This window comes from Fonsecaea erecta, assembly GCF_001651985.1.
Source record: "Fonsecaea erecta strain CBS 125763 chromosome Unknown Scaff9, whole genome shotgun sequence".
Taxonomy (NCBI): domain Eukaryota; kingdom Fungi; phylum Ascomycota; class Eurotiomycetes; order Chaetothyriales; family Herpotrichiellaceae; genus Fonsecaea; species Fonsecaea erecta.
The window spans coordinates 1,337,263-1,357,418 of record NW_017387252.1 but is presented as its reverse complement, the minus strand read 5'-3'; the positions used below and the strand labels follow the sequence as shown (position 1 = coordinate 1,357,418).

At 52.6% G+C, this 20,156-nt stretch overlaps 5 protein-coding genes across 5 annotated transcripts; 2 read left to right on the top strand and 3 right to left on the bottom strand.

Annotated features, from left to right (window-relative positions):
* Positions 1 to 346: 346 nt before the first annotated feature.
* Positions 347 to 1,645, bottom strand: AYL99_09705 (hypothetical protein; the record flags this gene model as incomplete). Its single annotated transcript, XM_018841212.1, has 1 exon — positions 347 to 1,645. The coding sequence occupies one exon, from the start codon at positions 1,643 to 1,645 to the stop codon at positions 347 to 349; it is 1,299 nt and encodes a 432-aa protein (XP_018689893.1).
* A 450-nt stretch (positions 1,646 to 2,095) lies between these two features.
* Positions 2,096 to 4,381, top strand: AYL99_09704 (hypothetical protein; the record flags this gene model as incomplete). Its single annotated transcript, XM_018841211.1, has 1 exon — positions 2,096 to 4,381. The coding sequence occupies one exon, from the start codon at positions 2,096 to 2,098 to the stop codon at positions 4,379 to 4,381; it is 2,286 nt and encodes a 761-aa protein (XP_018689892.1).
* Positions 4,382 to 4,775: 394 nt separating this feature from the next.
* On the bottom strand, positions 4,776 to 7,088 carry AYL99_09703 (hypothetical protein; the record flags this gene model as incomplete). Its single annotated transcript, XM_018841210.1, has 3 exons — positions 4,776 to 4,885; positions 4,942 to 5,182; positions 5,229 to 7,088. 3 exons carry the CDS (start codon positions 7,086 to 7,088, stop codon positions 4,776 to 4,778), a joined length of 2,211 nt encoding a protein of 736 aa, XP_018689891.1.
* Positions 7,089 to 7,838: 750 nt separating this feature from the next.
* AYL99_09702 (hypothetical protein) lies at positions 7,839 to 9,770 on the bottom strand (the record flags this gene model as incomplete). Its single annotated transcript, XM_018841209.1, has 4 exons — positions 7,839 to 8,259; positions 8,322 to 8,887; positions 8,940 to 9,246; positions 9,301 to 9,770. 4 exons carry the CDS (start codon positions 9,768 to 9,770, stop codon positions 7,839 to 7,841), a joined length of 1,764 nt encoding a protein of 587 aa, XP_018689890.1.
* A 3,286-nt stretch (positions 9,771 to 13,056) lies between these two features.
* Positions 13,057 to 18,156, top strand: AYL99_09701 (hypothetical protein; the record flags this gene model as incomplete). The annotated part of the gene is made up of 2 exons (XM_018841208.1): positions 13,057 to 17,851; positions 17,903 to 18,156. 2 exons carry the CDS (start codon positions 13,057 to 13,059, stop codon positions 18,154 to 18,156), a joined length of 5,049 nt encoding a protein of 1,682 aa, XP_018689889.1.
* Between the last annotated feature and the right edge of the window lie 2,000 nt (positions 18,157 to 20,156).

Sequence of the window (20,156 nt, the reverse complement as noted above, 5' to 3'; positions counted from 1 at the left end):
CATCATTGTCGTCGTCATCTGCGGCCATGGCTTCATCCGAAAACACTCGGCTGAGAGCGCAGGCAGTTGTCTAAAACCATCGTAATGTCTTCCCTTCCGGTGGGCATTCGTGTTCCTAGAGTGGAGAGGAGAGTTGCTTCATAGAGGGTGGTTGCGAATGTCCATCCCGGATAGAGGGACGCGTTGTTGCGTGGCATCGCATCGCATTCTCCCGTATGAGTGTTTCGCCTCTGAAATTCCCCTCTTTCCCCAGGCCAAGTCAATGTATCTGGCCAGGAGGCAGAGGATCGTGGCGACATAGGCATTGGGGGGCCCAGGCAATGCTGGCCGTTCCCCCGGATCGCCATTAAGGGACGGTTGTGACCGGTTTCTTCGCAAAGAAGTCACTCATCTTCTTCATTCCTGAAACATTGACCTTCTTTAGTTCTCGTACTCCTTTTGACAGTCCCAGCTTTTTCTTCCTGTCCTCCTCCTCCTGCTTGCGCTTCTTTTCCGCTCTCATCTCGAGCGCTTCGTCATCTTCCAATCCCCGTTTCCTGCTGAAATCCGTCATCGATCTGGACGCTAGGGCCTCGGCTTTAAGACTATCCAAATGTCTGAGATGGCCCTTCAAGGCAGAAAAGTCGATTAGAGAATCCCGCGAATCAAATCGAGCCCTTAGGCGTTCCGCGACCGGTGGTGGCAGATACGACGTGAGGATGAAGTCTAAGACGACCCGCTGTTTCTGCAGCTCGAAAAGCTCCGTTGACATTGGCTCACAAACGGCAGTGCTGATCGAGCTCGTGACCGAGACTTCCGAGAAGACCGTACATTGTGCTGTGCTGGCGGTTGAAGATTGAGAGTCCAAGCTATCTTGTGCAGGGTCATCTCCGTCTATTGATTGGGCCACTGTCTCTGTGGTTGAAAGCGTCTGCTCCCTCTTCACGCTAAGTATGGGTGCTTCCAATGCTCTTTTGACAAAATTTTCCAGCAGGCTAGGTGGTAGACCTCTGCTGTCAGCGTTCTTCACCTTCTCGACGATCATACGTGCAGTCTTCTCTTCGCTCGGTCTATACATTTGCTCGCCACCCGCTTCAATAGTATCACACAACATGGACATGGCGTCCTCTACCACAGGTCGTCCGTGTGTCATTAAATAGCGCAGTTCTTTATCATCCTGTAATCGCTGCTCGAAGAGATCATCAATCGGCTGGAACAAAGCTTTCGCTGAGGTTGGATTTGCCGGCAAGATAAGAGGTGCAAGTATAAAGGCCACGTCAAATGGTGCTGCCACATAAATGTCTGGATTTTTGCTGGTGTAGCCCTCGCTCAATAATAGCCCTGCTTGACCCTCATCTCCTGGCCCTGTGGGATTGGTCTCGTGGGCTCGAGGATCACATGGTGTGAAAAGAAGACTTCGAGGGTCTGTCGTGGGCGTACTGATTCTGGTGAAGTGGAACAGCCCCTGTTCGGGACAGAACAAGAATCTTTGTGCAGCTCCATCACGGGGATGCCGCAAGAAAAGGAAGCGTGCCTCATGGGATATGTCTTTTGGGAGGATGAAATGCTTCAAGGGTTCCCGTTGTGGATTGGCGCAGGCGGTTGCGGTGTCTTCACGGGGTTTCTTGACGGGGCTGGTTGAGCTTGAACGAGTTGCTATCGCCATCGCAACGGTGGAAGAGCATGAATCGGTCAAATGGTTCGGATGGAGGTATAGTGCAAAATCGATAGTAGGTACGAAGTACCCGACACAGGGTTCTGAAGAATAAGACGGTGCAGGAGACGTGGTCGGGGATTCCCTTCCGCTTGCCTGAAAGACAGTGCACAACGCGTCTTCGGCGCGTCTTCAACCGCCAATCGGAGTTCAGATTCACTCCGCAACCCAATTGTCTCCTACGTGCCTCCTTTGACTTGATATTCTCTTGCAAAAGCGGTCAGGACATTGTGCAACGTCAAATTCTGAGGCCTTTTTGAGTTGTCTATACGTTTGAATCTGCTTGAGTTGGCAGAAATCGGGCCTCTGCCTTTGCCATTGCCTAACCCGTCGATGTACGCATACTACGCCCCCTCGACATCGAGTGCCTTTTAATGACAGCATCCACCGTTTGTTGATAAAATGTCCTCGGAGATGGCTTGGCCTCCTGTTTCACCCCATGCCGCGCTCCTGAGCTCTCCAAGCGGACGCAAGAAATACCAAGCCTACCGCGATGGCACATCCCCAATGAAACGATCGGCGACGACACCTAGTCTGGTCGACCGGCTGCGCGCAGCACGCACGAACAACGACTTCAGGACTCGAGATGAAAGCGTTGAGGAGCAACAACAAGAAGAAGACGAAGAGACGCTCCAACTTCAATTAGCAGCAATCGAGGCGAAGTTGAAATTGAAGAAGCTACAACAGAGCAAGGCTCGGGTTGCAACTCCTGCTGGAGATGTGGTCCGGCCCACGTCTGCTCATGCACCAGCTGCTTCGCAGATTGAGGTGAAAGCTTCTCCAAGTAGACGAATACAACCCCCGGTGTCGAAATCGCCAACCAGGGTTCTTCTAGGAATCGACAAGGGTATCCGAGCCGCCGATGTATCACTCCGCAGAGCCAATACTACCAATGGTAGTCATCGCTCCACGAGAACGAACGGATCACTTCCCAGCAACGATAGACCGCCGTCCCAGACCTCAGTATTCAACTCAGCGCGATCAGTGACCTCATCTAGGTCGAACGTAGGGAGCGAGCCACGGAAAACATTCAGCGAGCGAATGGCAGAAGCCCGCCAACGGGAGACGAACCTTGAACAACGTCGCGCCACAGCAATCCAAAATCGCAGCAGAGGGTTCGCCCTCGACCAAACGGAAATAGAGCAGTATAGATCAAGGGCGGAGGAATCACGCCATCAACAACCATCCAAGTCACCCACACGACAATATTTCGAATACAGTCGTGATGAAGTCCTCCATGCCGCATCAGAAGCTAACGTGGGCGGTCGGCAGCTTAAGAAGAGTCGAACCATGCCCAATCTCAGAACATCGCCATCCAGGCACAGTGTGAATCCAGAGACCCAATCGGGAGACGCAACTCTTTTCGAAGGCTTCTCCGGACTACACCTGTCTTCGCGAATCCTGCCACATTCGTTCCTCAAAAGGACCCTTCCCACCGAACAGTTTACCATCCTACGCATCCCAGATCTCCTCAAGGTTGTCAAATCTCCTGCATACGACCTGCCCGAATCTGTGTGCGACTATGTTGTTTTTGCGGTGATCGCCTCCAAATCCTCCCCCATGGACCATAAGACACCCAATACCGACAATGGCACCGTTGGGACTAAGGACTGGGAACGCCAATGGGAGGACGGCTCTCGCAACCACCGGCGTTTCATGGCTCTGACCCTTACAGACTTGAGTTGGACCATCGACTTATACCTTTTCAGCACTGCCCTCCCTCGCTACCACCGGCTCACGCCAGGCACTGTCGTGGCTATCCTTAACCCGGGAATTATGCCTCCGAAGCCGGGGAAAGCCGATACTGGCGCATTTTCTCTGTCCCTTTCTGATGATTCCGATACCATTCTGGAAATCGGCACAGCTCGAGATTTGGGATATTGTAAGACTATAAAGAAAGATGGGAAGGAATGTGGGAGTTGGGTCAACGCAGCGAAGACGGATATTTGCGAATGGCATCTCAATGCGGAAATTAACAGGACAAAGGCTCAAAGAATGGGCGTAAACACTGGCACGAGTGGCTTCGGGGTATGGAAGAATCGTCCCAAGACAAGAGACGAGGATGGCGGAAAAGGTGGCCTGTTGACGAGAGACGGACGGCGATATGACAGGACGACAGAAAGTCACTATTACATCGCCAGCACAGGACCCAAAAGTGGCGGGAGTGGTCGCCGCACAGGCGTAGGTTCACATCTTCTGGACAGCGACCACCCATTTCTGCCTGGGCAAGACGGTGAGCTCTCCCGTCCCAGCGACCGCGATACTCGCCTAAGAAAACGTCTCGCCGTGCAGGCGAAAGAGCGCGAGATCGCGCAGAGACTCGGCTCGAGAGAGCACCGCGGATTCGGGTTCGAAAGCGCCGGTGCGGAGTACATGCGGCAGAAGACGAGGACGAAGATGAGGGAGGACGACGCAACGAAAGATAAACAGACTGCAAGGACCATGGCCGTGGGCGAGACAGAAACTCGCCGGCACTCCGGTCCCATTTCCGGGAGTATCCTGACCACCACCAACGAGAACAGAAAGCGTAGTGCCGCCGACGTGCGTCTCTCCCCAGTGAAGAAGACGCGCTTCGTCACTGAAAAGGGCATCAGAGAGGCGGGCCGAGAATCCATTGGGGCGGTAGGTGGTCCAGGACCGGGTGGTGGGTGTGAGAGTGAAAGCGAGGATGAGTTGGAAATTGTTTGAACGACTCTTACGTTTCGCGTCTTGCTTGATTTTGAGGGAGAACCTGTACCATGAATGCTGCCGTCGTTCCGCGTCCAGGAGAAATGTATAACTCACCTAATGACCTAGAGGCTTCTGTCTCATGAAACGTTTACGAAGTCTTCATTAGAAAAGAAAGAGCTCTATGAATGAACCGAGGGAGCATTGACGCTACCCTATCCCATGTATCCAACACTCAAAAGAAAAAAAAAGACGCCGGGTTTCTGCAATCCTCTTCGAGACATGGTTAGCTATCTCGAAGGATTCTGTTCTTCTTCCCAGCAGTTTCCCAACAAGAGCTTCTCGAATGAATCTTCTTCCCAGAAGACTATCCCACGTGGAACTGTCTGAACAGCCACCACTCATATCAATGTGGTCAGCCAAAGGCAGATCCAATACTGCTCTGCTCTCCTTCTTCCTCGTTCGACCCGCCGCTTTCCTGTGCTTCGTTGTCCTTCGGCCTGGCATCAGAAACCTGATCATCTACTAAAACGCCGCCGGTCAGCCTGAGGGAAACGATCGAAAGAGAAACGAACACTCACCGGATGGTCTGACGGTTCTCATGCGTCGCAACGTGGTCATGGTGTCTTCAAGCACTTTCAGCTTCTTGTTCAGCTCTTCCCGCTCAGCGAGTGATCCTGGTGATTCGCCCGCGATTCTGGTGACTAGTGCATCATCCAGCTGGAAGACGATTTCTGGTTTGAAGATCTCAGGTAGTTCGTTGAGCAGGCAATGTTCCACGGCGTACACCCCGAAAGAGTCGATGATGGTCTTGAGCGCAACCTATCAAAGTCAGTCGTCGAGCTTCATTGATCGACATACAACTCACCTTATAATAAGCTTCCATGGCGTTTGTCGCATCCATGCACGCAAATCGAGACATGTCCGACTCTGAATCTTGAAGTAGTGCAGCCAAAAGCTCACCCGTGTCCATAGGATATCCGTACCTTCTCTCACTAATTTCCTCCGAAGTAGGATCCAAATCTCCTCCACAAAAAAGCCGGATTTTCTGCGCCGTTGCCTCTCGCTCCGCGTCGCGCCGCTTCTTCTGCAGAGTTTCGGTGAAGTAGTGATTGTATGTGATAGCATGGCCCTTTATGTGCGGCTGAAGAACTTCCTCAACCTTTTTGTGTAGCTTCGTGACAATGGCGTCCAAGTTGGGTCGGACCAGGAATCTCATGATGCCGTCTCCAGTAGCGGAATCACAGATATGTTCCATCACCAGCTCGAGTGTGGTTTTGGCCGCGGTCACTAGTTTCTCCTCTGTTTCGCGGATCAAGTGCTGCCACGGTCTGCATTGATCAAAGAACAACTCGTCCACAATTGCTGGGTTAAACAGACCAGGAAGTTCGCGACCTCGGTTCCGACGCATGCGAGCCTCGACAGATGCAAGATAGTCTTTGCGGGAAATGCGTTGAGGACAAGCCATCTTCTCTGACTCCGCCTCTATTTCTTCGTCGACAATCTCCTGAGCGTGCCCTTCAATCCGCATTCTGGCGGCGAAGGCAGTCAGCGTGTGTTGCACAACGGCACGGAGACGTTTGTTGAAGCCTTCGTCGGTGTCTGCGCTTCCAAAGAACGGATCTTCGTAAGTGCCACGAACGGAAGACTTGGTGAGATCAACAAACTGCTGACTTGCATGGAAGAGGTAAGCGCGCTGTGCAGGGAGTGACCCTCGTGGAGCACCGAGCGCCGCCAACTTGCTCTTACAGACAGTCAGTTCTCTCTGCACGTCTCGCACCAGGGAGGGTAGTTCCGTCAGAATTTGGCCAAGCAAGACTTGACTGAGGCGGGGACGGAGCGTGTCGATCCCAAGCTGACTGCTCGGGAGCGCCGAGGACCACACGCGGGATTGAAAAAATTCTTTCTCGGCAGTATCTCGCTCGGAAGAAGTTGTATCTCTGGTGTCGTAGTCACGGTTCTTGAGAACGTGCCATCCCAGCTTGAAATAGACATCCTCGTTTCTTGCTAATTCCACAAACGCAGCCTCGCTGTCAGATCCGGCAAACAGCAGATCTGGCTTCGTGATGATACCCAGGGTTCGCAGGCCCCTCGGATCAATTTCGCGCGCGAGCTTGGTGATGATCTGGTTTGCCAGGTCGTTCTTCGCTGAAACAACTGCCAAAATGATGCTCCTCTTGCTCTTCATGTACGACTTGACAAGGGATTGCACCAGCTCAGCGTCATTGTCTGACTGGGATCGATTGCCTGCCCAGAAGATGCCGGGTAGATCAACAAGGGTCAAGTTTGGCTGATGTGGGCCACAAAGCTCGACTCTTAGAATATCCTTTGCGAAAACGGTGTTGTCATTGTCCAGTCCCATAGCTTTCTCCGCGGATTTGACAATGTCGGCGAAGTCGGCGATCGAAGTGGAAGGAGGGCTGAAGTTTGAGAGGCGTTCAGCATCCTGCTCTGTGCGGTCCGCGGCCGGAATGATGGTGACAACGACTTTCGAAGAAGGACCACGTCGGAGGATGAGTTCAGTCGCAAACCGGGTACAGAGGTTGTCCTTGGTGGGAAAGCGGAGGCCGGAAATCGCTTCTAGCACGCTGGATTTGCCGGAGCTTTGGTCACCGCAGACGATGATCTGAGGCAGATCCACATATCGACTAATGCCTTGAAATCGCAGCGTGTCGATGAGATTAAGAATTTCTTCATGTTCAGTGGTCTGGAGGTTGACTTGTGCCATGATGAGGAGGTCTTAGCTAGCGGTGAAGCAAGATGGAGGGATGAGCTGGAGAAGTTGAGGGGGAGGGTGGCATGGGCTTTTAAGGGCGAAATCCCTTCCTCAAGGACGAGGCAGCGCTTTCTGCTTGCTGATCCTGTTTGTGAAGGCTAGGCAAGGTTGACAAGGATCCCCACCAGTAGCAAAGCCAGTACGTCTTTTGACCACGGCTTTCAGCTGCACCTTCTGGCAGATTCACTGTGTTGGCAAGCTTTATGAGACGGCGGCCTGCATTGTGGATGCCAACGACCTGATTGATGGCCATTGTCTTGAGAATCCATCCAAATTTTGTCTGCTCTCCGTCCGGTGAAGTCCTAGAGCAAACTCCTCCACAGCACGGCAGGTCCTTGACGTGGGATTGCTGGGAGTAAGTCATCCATGGCTAAAAGGATCATCGTTGCCCGCACAGTATAAAGACAACACTGATCAGTTCTATTGTTTGATCATGGAGAAAGGAAACCAGGAATGGCGCTGACCGGGATACGGACGGAGGTCAGGAGGTGGCCAGGTAGAGATGGGGAATCAGCCTCGGCGGCAGCTGCAGTCAGCCTGGTCGGGCCGATACCGATAGAGACAGGCACAACAGGCCTAGGAAGGGCCTAGGAGCAAGCAAGAAAAAGAATATCCGCCTGCGATTGAAGGCTCACTGTCTCTGGCAGCTTCTTTACATTACTTTTGCGTGTACATATACATATCACGTCAAACTCAACATATCTAGCAGACCGTCTTCCAGATCTTCTTCCACCATGGCCAAGTAGCCTGAATCCTGCGCTCCTCCTCGAGGATCTCTCTGAGGTTATGGATTTCTCTCCGCCCACTCGTAATATCGATCTCTGTAGTCTTTCGAATCTTGGTCCTCTTTACCAGCTTATAGCCAACATACATCGCAATGACGATAGGCGCTGCAAGGTAGACTTCGAAGAAATTCTCCACCAACTCCGATGCAGACATTTCGGCGTAGCCGACCGGTGCAAAGCCGGTCCAGAATTGTGCAATTAGAATCAGAATGTTCATGGCCAGACCTATCCACGAGCCGTACACCGTGGCTTGTGATCTGAAGGCGAGTTCATCCAGGGAGCGGCCGGCAAGGCGCCAGGCGCTGCGGAAGCGGATGTGGCATAGACAAATGGTACCCCTTGGATATACAGGTTAGCCAGAATGCAGGATAACTTGGAGGTCAACTTCAACACCGCTTACCAGGTGAAAATCGAGGCAAGACCACTGATCGCAATCATCCAATTGAAAGCTTGAGTTGAGGTGTCCGGACCAGCCGCGACAATGTAACACAGAAATCCGACGAGGGAAGACACGATAATGGCGACCAATGGACGGCCCTCACGGTCGACGTAGCCCAATATCTTAGGAGCCTGACCCATGTCTGCAAGCGCAGCCAGAGTCCGGCTGGAGCCATAGACGGAGGAGTTTCCCACGGACAGGACAGCAATGAGGATGACGACGTTCATGATGGACGGGACTGCATCAATGCCGGCGTTGCGGACGGCAATGACGAATGGAGAGGCATTGGCGTCCGATGAGGAGCTGCCGTTCAGCAGTTGTGGGTCGTTGTATGGGACGAGGACACCCACGATGGTCAGTGAGACCATGTAAAACAGGGCGATCCGCCAGAAGACTTGCTTCACAGCGGTAGGCAACGCTATACGAGGGTTCTCAGTCTCGGCGGCTGCGAGGCCTACTAACTCGGTTCCACTGAAGGAGAAGGCGGCCGTGACAAACACGGAGCACAAGCCCTTGAATCCGTGATTCTAGAAAATTATTAGCCACTGAAGCAGGGACGAGAGAGGTAACTTGACTTACAAAAGCGCCTGGATCATACCAGTAGTGGGCGCCGATATAGCCTCGATGATCGCCTGGGACACCGCCAGTGTTGATAATGATGCCGAGTATGATGAAGCCGATGACCGCGACGACTTTGATGATCGAAAAGACGAACTCGGCTTCGCCGTAGCCTCTGACCCCAAAGAAGTTGATGATGATAATGGCCACCAGGAATATAGTTACCCAGGCAGCCCCGTTAACGTCCCGACTGCCCGGCCAGAATTCAAGTGTAAGAGATGCGGCGACAATCTCGAGAGGAAGAGTCACAAGCCATTGGAGAGCGTAGCTGGGGACACGGTCAGCTTCGACAACCATCAGTGATCGGCAGTACGATACTCACTTCCAGCCCATCGCGAAACCCCAGGCCTCGTCCACAAATCGACTCGCATAAACGGAGAACGCTCCAGCAACAGGATACTGCACCGCGAGTTCACCGAGAGCGTGAGTGGTGCAGTACAACGTGATGCCTATGAGGCCATACGCGATAATCAACGATGCAGGACCTCCAGTAGCTAGAGCGGATCCGGAGCCCACAAAGAGGCCAGTCCCGATTGAACCACCAATCGCAATCATCTGGAGATGGCGTTCCTTCAGCTTCATCGCCAAAGCTGGTTCGGCGGGAGGCTGGTCTGGGAGCATCCTGCCATTGGCGTCGATTGCCTGGGTCGTGACCCGAGCATGGGGATTGCGTTTGAAACCGTCCACGAAGCGGCCGAATGCGGTGGCTGCAGGAGGGAATTCGACCTTTCCCTGGGATAAGTCGGAGCTGCCACTAGGACTTGCTGACATTGCTTCGATGTCTTTCTCCATTGTAGATTGTTATGGGGGAATGACGGCAAAAGGAGAATCTCTTGACAAGAGAAGGCTGGGTGTCCAAGAGAAGCGGGCTACAGCTCCGAATGGGGGAGACGTTGGTGTTAAAGTAGACGAAAGAATCGGCATGAGGCGTCGCTCATCGGCAACATGCGATGAGATTTGGAGGGGCAGGTAACGAATGGAAACAGCGACCAAACACAAGCGAAGCGGAGTATGTGAAAATTTTGTGGGTTGATAAATGTCGCATATCGAAAGTATTGGGGCACGACAAGAATATTTTGCAAGGCTACCTTACCACTTGGCCATGCCACCCCAGATGCCACTGTCCCACTTTCAGTAAGAAAAATTGCTGTGTGGCACCAATGGCACGCCACAAGCACATAATCAGCACCCAAACAGGATACATAGCATGCCGTCGTTGAACACTATTAGGTGCCCAGTTTTTACCAACACCATAGCATTGTAAATTGGAGCCGGCGATCGGTTGGCCGAAGGGCACGCACAAGGTTGCAACGAGATCACCGCAAAACTCAAGTGGATGTAGGTAGACGACAAGAGCCGCACAAGACCAGACGTGAGATACCGGGGTCAAGAAGCTGAACAGCCACTTTCAGCAGAGTGAATCGTTCTGTGTATTCGTGGTAGTGGTGAACGAGAGAAAAAAAAAACTCTCTATTGGAGGATCGACGCTTGCGTCAGCCAAGGCAAAAATTCCCCCGCGCGTTAGGGACAAAGTCGCAAACCGGAAAAATCTGTTCCGAGAGGCGGAAAATTCGCCAAGACTCACTCCTCCAGCCTTGCATAGCCGTTGAGCGGATCTCCGTCGCTTATGTACGGAGCACTGGAGTGTAACCCTTTGATCTAGATCCCAAGCCTTCCAATGCACCGCGCATATATCATCGACCCTCTTCCCTTAGGGCAAACGAGCTTCGTTTTCATCCCTTGACAAGCCGGGGCAGATCACGGACCCTGAACTTTCTCTCACCCTTTTTCGTGGTGTTTAGTGCTCGTGTAGAACACATGGCAGAAAAATGGACCCCCCCAAAACAAAAGGACGGCACACCGTGCTGGACCAATGTCCTTGGCTACTGACGTGCAAAGAGGTACGGTTCTTGTGTGGCTTTCAATAATGGTGTGCGTGCAACAGCGCCAACGCATTTCCGTCATCGCCAGGCCAAAAAATTCTACAATACTGTCTTTGGCTGGCGATTCGACCGTTCAACTACTTCGGAAGCCTGTGTGCTTGACCCTGCTGAGATTGCTAAGTTCCCGGAGCCCGGAGGGCCATGTCCGAACGGGCGCATCACACGGGTTTTAGCCAGTCAGAGTGGACAAATTCCCAGTTTCGAAGCTGGCCGAAAGTCCAGCCTGGCTGATACATTTTTGGAGGAAACCAGAAGGTCGTAAGAGCAGGTGGAAAGAAGATGAGCGACATTTTGCCAGAAGGGAACCAGGCGATTATGCAGCATTTCAAGGATACTGAGGAAAGTTACCTTGGGATCTACACGATGAAGAAGTAGTGAGATGGCGTTAGAAAAGCGTAATCGACTCACTATCAGTCACCTTGTGCACGACAATTTCAATGGCTTCGCTGTGCAATATCGCAAGTCTAGGGCTTTTGAAGCGAACACACCTGTCACGAGGCCTCTCCAACAAGCTAAACGTCATCTGAAGCTCAAATCGAGAATGAGTAGTATCATTGTCATATCTTTACCCCACAACTGGAAAGATATGGATATCGATAGCGCCTGATGTTTCAAACGCACCATACTATCATTACACTACGCGTGTCACGTCAAGTAGTATGCGACATGGCTAACCACGCTGTGTAGGAGGTATCGCGAGCCTTCTTAGCCTTTAGCGATAGATCATCTTCGTCTCTTCTAATGCCTGAAGGAATGTGTTATTGGTAGTGGGATTAATATATTTTGAACAAGGATCGGCGTTGCTCTGTAGTTCGGAAGTTTTAACTCGAGTCACGCCGTGGCAGTCCTGGTGTCGACATTTTGGATGGACTGGAGAGCGAGGAGGGTCCAGCCACTTGACGCTAACTAACCACTGAGATGCAAAGAGCCGAGATTGGTCTTTGATTGGTCATTGGAAAGGGATGGTGTTCAGGTGCCGGTGGCGGGGAAAGAGAAGAGAGGGTTGTCACACGGACGAACGCTAGGTACAAGTACTTCACTTACCCACTACCCGCCTGGGCAGGTGCTTTAGCGGGTGTTCGGTACTTCAAGAGATATTCCCACGGCCCAGGCACGTCCGGGCAGGTCGGCCGCCTCCGTGCCATTAAATGGCTGAGGTCTCGATACCTGGGGAACGAGGTTGGGTTCAAAGTGAGAGTGTGTTGATCAACAGCCTCATTTTGCTGATCATCTTTGCTTTCAGCGTAATGGCACTCCACACACCCTCCGGTACCGTCGTCATCTTTCTCACCTGGCCACCGGTGGTAATTTCTTCTGAGACTCGGTAAGCAAGAGCCCTCGAGTCCTTAACAAAGTTCCCCTCTGGACTCTTGCACCATTTAGCTGCAGGTCCCGACCGAGGGGATGGGCCTCGACGCATCCGCGCCTATCAAGGCCCCTCGGATGCACCTGAGATTGGCTCGTCGTCACCCGTAATGAGGCTGATTAGCTAGCCACCGCACAGACCTCAACTAGCCGGCTCCTCTGTCCTCGCGTGGCAGCTGAACCTTCAGCACCTTTAACCTCCCCCCAAGCCTCAAAACGGGCTGGGCCACTGTGACCTGTGGCCTAGAAGGCACCTGCAAGTGGCCAACCAAAGGTGCCGCCTTCCTGTGCTTTTCCCTCTTCTGCTGTTTTTCCACACTTCTCTTTCACACCTGCGCCCTCTCCTCACAAATCGCTACCACCCAACATCCGCTCCCTCGGACTTCCTTTCTCACTCTCTCTCGACTGATCTTTGCAAACCGTCATTCCTTCTTGCGATCGTCGTGCCGCCACGCCTCTTTCGTCTTATACCCAATACCTTCTGACTCTTGGCCAAGAGAGCTTCGGAATTATATCCACGTCCTATACAAACGGGTCTTTGTCGCGTCGCAAATGAGTCCGAAGCCCCGACCTCGAGTGCACTGATTATCCGAGCAGAGCAACTGCTCGCAATATATCGTCACACAGTACTCGGCCAATTGGTCCTTCGGGTAGCCGCCGTTGATGCCATGAATTCGTTGCCTCTTGCTGGCACTCGCAAACCTTTGCCTCGGGCAGCTTGCGCATGACCATGATCCTCGATATCCGACGTGGACTCCTTCGCTGATGCAATGGCCGCCGCCATGGTCGCCTCCGAATCCTCCCTCAGCAGTCGTGTTTCCTTGATCTCGCTCGACCCGGCGGTCGCCAGTCACATCACGGGCACTACGAGGACGACCACCCTTCCGTCGGCGTCGCAATATGGTTCCAGCCCAAGGAAAAGTACCAAAACGCCTGACACCGACATCTCCCGCAGCCACAACAGAAATAATTCTGCTCCTAGTGTTTCGGACAGGAAGGGACCGACGTCGCTAAGGCGCGTCAAGGACAGCACGGAGGTCTTGAGACAGCGCTCGACAAAATCGTCCACCAAAAAGCCTAAAAAGTCGCTGGAGACGGTTCCGGACAATATCCACGGCCGCAACTTCACTGTCGGCAATGTGGGAACCGGGGGGATCCTTTATTTGACGCCGTCAACACTTCAAATGGGCAATGCTTCTCCACATTCTATTGTCTCACCAGTGCTTTTGCCCTCGGCAGTCCCAGCTGTCCTGAACAACGGCGCGCAGCGGCTTCCAATGGACGAAAAGGCGCCAACCACCAGGTCCGTGTCCTCTTCCCAATCTCAACGAACGGCCTCTTCGAAACTGTCCGTTAGACCTTCCCCGAGACCCAAAGCCTTCCCCAATCATGGCCGGTCGCAATCCTTTTCTACCCTCGAGGAGCATCGCCAATCTTTGCTGGCTCCACAGTCGCGGACGCTGAAGATCATCATCAATCGCCCCGAAACCGCAAGGCCAAAGACGTCCCAAGAGTCCACTGAAGAGCCGGCTTTAGAATTCCACCCTACTCTGGAAGTTCCTATCCCACATTATCGTATTGGCACTTTTCGCCTCAGTTCCAATGGCACCCCAGTACTACGGGGGTCTTCATACACGACGGCGTCTCTCGCTCCCTCGGACGTCACCCCTACACAAGCAATCATGCAGGCAGAAGGATTTTTGGCGGCACCTCCATCTGCTAGCCTCAAAGCTTTTGCAAACTTCGAAGCAACAGGGACGACAGCCGAGGAGGAGGAGGCAGCACCTGGCGCACCTCCCATGCCGCCGCTCTCCAAGACTGCGTCCACAACGACTTCGAGCTTGCCCAGCATCGTCCAACCACAAGTATTTGACCACCTGACCCAGATCTACGATGACCCCTCGATTGTCCGGTATTGCCAGAACGTGAGGGAAATCACCGCGGCCACTCCTGCTCGGATCATTGCTCAAATCTCGTCGGATTCCTTCATGGACTATGAACTGGTATCCGACTTTTTTCTCACATTTCGGTCCTATATGTCAACTTATCAAGTGCTTGACCTTCTCCTTGCAAGATTAAGGTGGGCTATTGGTCGCTTGGAAGAGGACGGCAGGATCATCCGCGTACGCACTTTTGCGGCTCTTCGCCATTGGATCCTGAACTATTTTATGGATGATTTTTTTATTGACCACCGCCTTCGAGTCCGCTTCTGTAACGAGGTCAACAGGCTCTACAACGACGTCAAGACGAACCCGGAAAACGGATTTAGCGATCTCAAACTCTTGCGCGACTTAAAGAGGTGCTGGAATGGTCGCTGTTCCTTATGCTGGGGCCCGGAGAACTTTGATTTGGATGGCGAACAGGAGGAAGATATTCAACCTGGAGGGCTGGTCGAGACGTATCGTACACCAAGGCCATGGATCGGCGTTCAACCGGTTCGGGCCTCGCATGACCCTCCTCAACCACCGCTCTTTCGAGGGCAGCAACAGAGTTGGTTCGAAACGGATACTGCTGTCAGGCCAAGCCATGACCGTCAAGCTTCAGACAATTCTGGTCTTCTGAGTGATGGTAGCGTCCAAGCAACTTCTTGCTTCGTCCCCAAGAACCTCCTGCGCCCCGGTGCTGGTGCGAGTGAAACCCATTCAAAAGCTCCTCATCCGGTCTCTGTTCAATTGAGACGAAAGAATGCGCCCGCCAATCTGCAAGTGGTAACTCAACCCGTACCAACTCAAAAGGTCATTGGCCACAGGAGAGGAGCAAGCTCTATCGACAGCAATAGGGAGTCAACCCCTCGCAAAATAAAAGCCGAACCTTCTGCCCGGGTTGTGGACGACGGTAGCATCATCCGAGGACTTCTTTACAGTCCAAGCACTCCTTTCGTCCACATTGTATCTTCTCACTCCACTCAGTCGCTTGATAGACATGAATTGGGAGCCTCTCGAGGAGGACCTAGAAGGGAGCATGGTACGCAATCCGCGACACCACCCGTTGCGAGGAATATCTTCGGTTCAATACGAAAAGTCCTCGGAAGTAAGCAGGGTCATATTGATATGACCCTCCTCACTGTTTCTCAATCTGCTCAAGATGTACCGATTCGAGGCCAAAAAGCACATTTGCCTCTCAATGTGTCCAAATCTCACGATGAACTGCGCAACAAGTCGGGAGCCGGCATGCCCAGGAAGGGCGAAATGCGCATTGACCTCCTCTCAGCTGCAGCATGTCAGAACTACGAGACTAGGTTTCCTTCAAAACATCGAATCAGTTACGCGCCCTTCTTTGCCATCAACCGTCCTATTCAGCCAGCCACATCTGCTGCAGACGTGCATGAGCCACAGCGCATGCCAAGTCATGCTACCCGGCAAAGTGGCTCAATCTTGATAGTTGATGATACAGGTCCAGATTTTCCTTCGATGTCTGGTGCGCTTCCAACAACAGACAATGACTTCGATTATGCGGAAATCGCTCCCTTACCATTGCTCGGCGTTCAGAATGCTACTCTTCTAGGCGATCGAAAGGAAAGTTTCGATGCGGTTGCAACGCAGAGGAGCTCGAACGTCCTTCCTCATGATATAGATCTGCCGCCGGCGCAAGAGAGCGGTGGTAGTTTGGAGCAGGTTACAACCGACCCACCCGATCTGGGTGATGTGTTCGAGGCACCTCCTGAGACTCCGGTCGCGCTCGATAGAGCACATTCTCCTACGACAGCCAGCTCCAGGACTGTTCGGGAAGATATTATGCCAGTCGATGCTTCCATGGTTGGCGGACTTACCATCCAGCCTGAAGAGGCATCTATCCCAGAAAGTATGCAGGACGGAGATGTGGATATGGGCCACTCGGAGTCGGGAATGAGACTACCGCCGCAGACTCTTAGACGGAGGCCAGGAGGCGACTTACGTCGAGTTGAAAATGTGCAAGAATTGGATCACACATTTCACCATGCTTCCATAGATACTGCCAGCGCAGTGTCTGGGTCACCTCACGAATCGCTCCTTATCATGAAAACAGACACAGTCCGGCGGCGCACTCTTTCAGCAGAAGGTCCTCCGCCCAACAAGCCCATCTCTCTGATCAATACGCATTCCTCCCAGCACCTCCGACCTTCCTTCGAGGCAGCTATAGCCGGCTTCTCTGACATTCCCGATGACGAAGATGGTGGGCTCGAGGCAACCTTGATGAAGCTTGAGGGTCGTTACGAGAAGAGATCACCACCCATGGAACAGCATCCGTTGGACTCTACCGCGCGGCGGCGATCACTTCCAGAGCTGAGCCGGATGTCTCAACCGGAATCTGGAAATCTAGTAAGAGCTATCAAAATGCCAGCTCCTGCTCCACGCGAGGACATTCGCACAACAGTTGATGAAGTTGCCTCGGAACAGTCGGCCGACGAACCCCTGACACCGGAGCCTCTGGTTATGGAAGCGAAGCCAGCGTCGTCTCGTCGATCCTCGATCTACGGACTCCCGACCGAAAGCGTTGCCGGTTCTGATGAGTCTTATGGGTCCCTGCCGCTGCTGAAACGTGAAGCGGGTCATGAGAGTACTGCTGAGGCTCTGCCTACTAAACCAGGCACAGACTTGCCTATGATTGCGCCGGGTTATTTCCCGCAAGATCCTCCTCAGCTCTTTCACCTACCCAAAGGACCTCCACCGAGCGGGAACAAGCACAGAGGCAGCATTCCCCGACCCGAGACTGCCAATGACAGCACACGATCCTTCCTTCTCGACGAAGATGAGAACCTTTCGGACCTATCTTCGGAGATATCTGTGGACATCATCAATTATTCCGAGGTTGCGGGCCGGTCCATTTCACCCATGCTCGCTGCGCCGGGAACAGCTATATCTGGGTTGGAGATACCGGCACACCCGCTGACCTATGCGTCGGTGGTGAATCTGCGTATCCCCACTCCGCCGGAAAGAGTCTCAGACCCCATCCCACAGATCAAGACAGCGCAAACCAATAAGCCTCCGTACAACGATCGGACGGTGGCCAGGCAGCCAGACAGATCCTCTGCTCAGCCCTTAGCCCGTCTGCCAACCGGCCCAGCGCATATGCCTTTTATTCTCGCTTGTGATTCACAGATCCTTGCTCAACAAATGACACTGGTAGAAAAGTCCGCGTTGTCTGAAGTGGAATGGTCAGATCTGGTCGAGATGCGGTGGGATAGCAAGACCGCTGAAATCCTTGATTGGGTCGAGTGCGTGGCGAGTGGGAACGTTCGAGGAATCGATCTGGTCAGCACACGCTTCAACCTGGTTGTCAAATGGACCTTGTCCGAAATTGTTTTGACCCAGGACATTCATGAAAGAGCTCGAGTCATCACCAAGTATATTCATGTCGCTGCACATGCTCGCCGATTGCACAACTATGCAACAATGTTGCAACTCACGCTTGCGCTCACCTCGACCGACTGCACACGACTCGTGAAGACTTGGGAGTTGGTGCCCAGCCCGGACAAGTCGTTGTTAAAGAACATGGAAGCACTTGCGCAGCCTTTGCGCAATTTCCACGATCTTAGGGTGGAAATGGAATCGTCCGATCTCAGCGGCGGCTGTATTCCTTTTCTAGGTTGGTGCCCCGTGTAGCCTCTCAAGTCTCGCATGCTAATTGATATATCAGGATTGTATATTCGTGATTTGACATATAATGCACAGAAGCCTTCTCACGTTGCAGGGGTTCACGGGACCGAGCCGCTGGTCAACTTCGAACGCTACAGAAGCACGGCCATTATTGTCAAAGGCCTTCTACGGCTGATTGATGCCAGCTCAAGGTACAACTTCGAGCCGATACAGGGAATAATTGAGCGGTGTCTCTGGTTGGCCGCTCTTAGTGATGATCGAATACGCAGCGCGAGCAAGACATTGGAAAACTAATCAACGGACACATTGGATATCAAGAGAAGCATAATGACTGGCCAGGATTCGGTCCAGATGAGCTGCCAGTCAGCTGATGCAGGTTTGCTACCACAGTATCGACTCCTAGCATTTTAGCGACAGGCTTTGTCAAGCTAGCAGGCGTGTCTCTGTTTATTGCGTTGTCTGAACCTTTTTGCATTTGCGGAGTCGCTCGAGACGTTGGATTGTTGACCACCGAGCAGGATAGTTTGACTCTAGCGTGGTGTTGGGGGAAGCCATGGGCCAAGTAGAAAATATGGGCGGATCAAGTCTGAAGCAATTCAGCAGTAGGTAGTGTATCTCACAATATAATTTGGGGACTCAGGATACGGATAGATTCCAATCTCGAGCGACCAGTATCTGGATCATGGACTACAACTGACCAGACCACCTCTTTACTCGTGTACAGCACTGTCTGAAGGCTGAAAGTGACATCGTTGTCAGGCTCATTGCCAGCAACCTGCGAGGATTTCAGCACCCTTTGGAACGACGGTGGTGCTCACTGGTTCTTGAGGGATCAGTCTGTTAGGGTAATTCATTCTGGGTACTTGGTATTCATTGTACTTCTATGGATGATATAGCGTGGCAAAGTAAGCTTTTATGCATTGCATTGGTGCTCGACCTCCTCTGCCCTCTGATGTTCACCAGCCGACGAAAACAACTCCATTTGAGCGCTGAGCCGGCTGAACAGCTCAAATTCCATTCTTTCACCTGCCTTTGGATCCCGAAGTATATCACCAACGATATCAAAACCAGGCGGGAAGTCATGTTCGAAACGTGGCTCTCCGGCAGCACCCTTCATATTCGTCAAGACAGCCTGCCTAAAGTGCCATCGTAGAAGCAGATCAATTGTGATCCATCGGGCGTAGTCCTATTGAATCTAGAGTCCTTCTTTAGCGATTGGGCAAATACGCGTCGCCTCAAGGCCACTAGAGAAGTCTACCCCATTATGTGTACGTATTGGTGTTCCTCATATAATACACTGACGATCTCGTGAACGAATGACTCTTGGAAGGCTTTAATACGGGTTCCGGCAGCGTAACTGCTTACCCAGGTAATAAATGGCTGCTGACAGCAACGATATAATAGTTTCCTGGTTGAAGTGGCTGATCGTCTTTCTCATTCTTTATTTTATTCTCATCCTGGAGAAAGAAAGGGCTCTTGGATATGATGATAATCTCTATCATTGCATAGAAACTTACATTTGTGACGCCGGCTAGGAGGAGTAGGCCGCCAAGTTCAGTGTGGACGTCTCGCCCAGCTGACCGAAGCCTTGCAGGCATGACCTCATGGTGTGCTTCACGTTGTGCAGAGGAACAAGAAGCGGATGTTTGCGAGGACGACAACGAGGACTCCATGCGGGCACAGGGCAGAGAGGTTGCACAGGGATGGCAAATCCAAGGTGCAGGCTTGGAAATGGCAAGAGTTTGTGCGCAGGTTCAGAGATGATGTTCCCAGCAAGGACCAGGCTGGCGGCGAGGTTAAAAGGCGGCATGGTCTGGGTCAGTCGCACGTGAGCCCGGGGCACGTTTGACTCCCCTTCGGGTGCCAAGTGACGGTAGAAGCTGTCGAGCGATATGAATCGAAAGGATCGACTTCATCTTCCCACAAACCGAATCAAAAAGGATACAACGAGTCTCCTGAGCTCGTGGCCACATAAATATGGAGCAGGAATCTCCGCCACGATTCACGCAGCGAGATTTTCGGTTTCGCGAGCAGCTGCTAGCCATCACGGCCATTCCTCTTACCCGCCACTGAGAAACGACTCCTCCTCAGGCGATAATGGTACCCAGCTGGGCAGCAAAAGATAGCTAGTGACAGAGGTCTCTTATTGAAATCCCTTTCTTCTGGCTGAGTCGCCAAATACCATGGCCATTCGCTGACTCGAGGAACCAGGGCCGTCCCCCATTAGTCTTTCGAACCCACGCCTTACTCTGGCGTTGACGAAATACCTTCCCGCGGCTGCCCACTGAGGTATC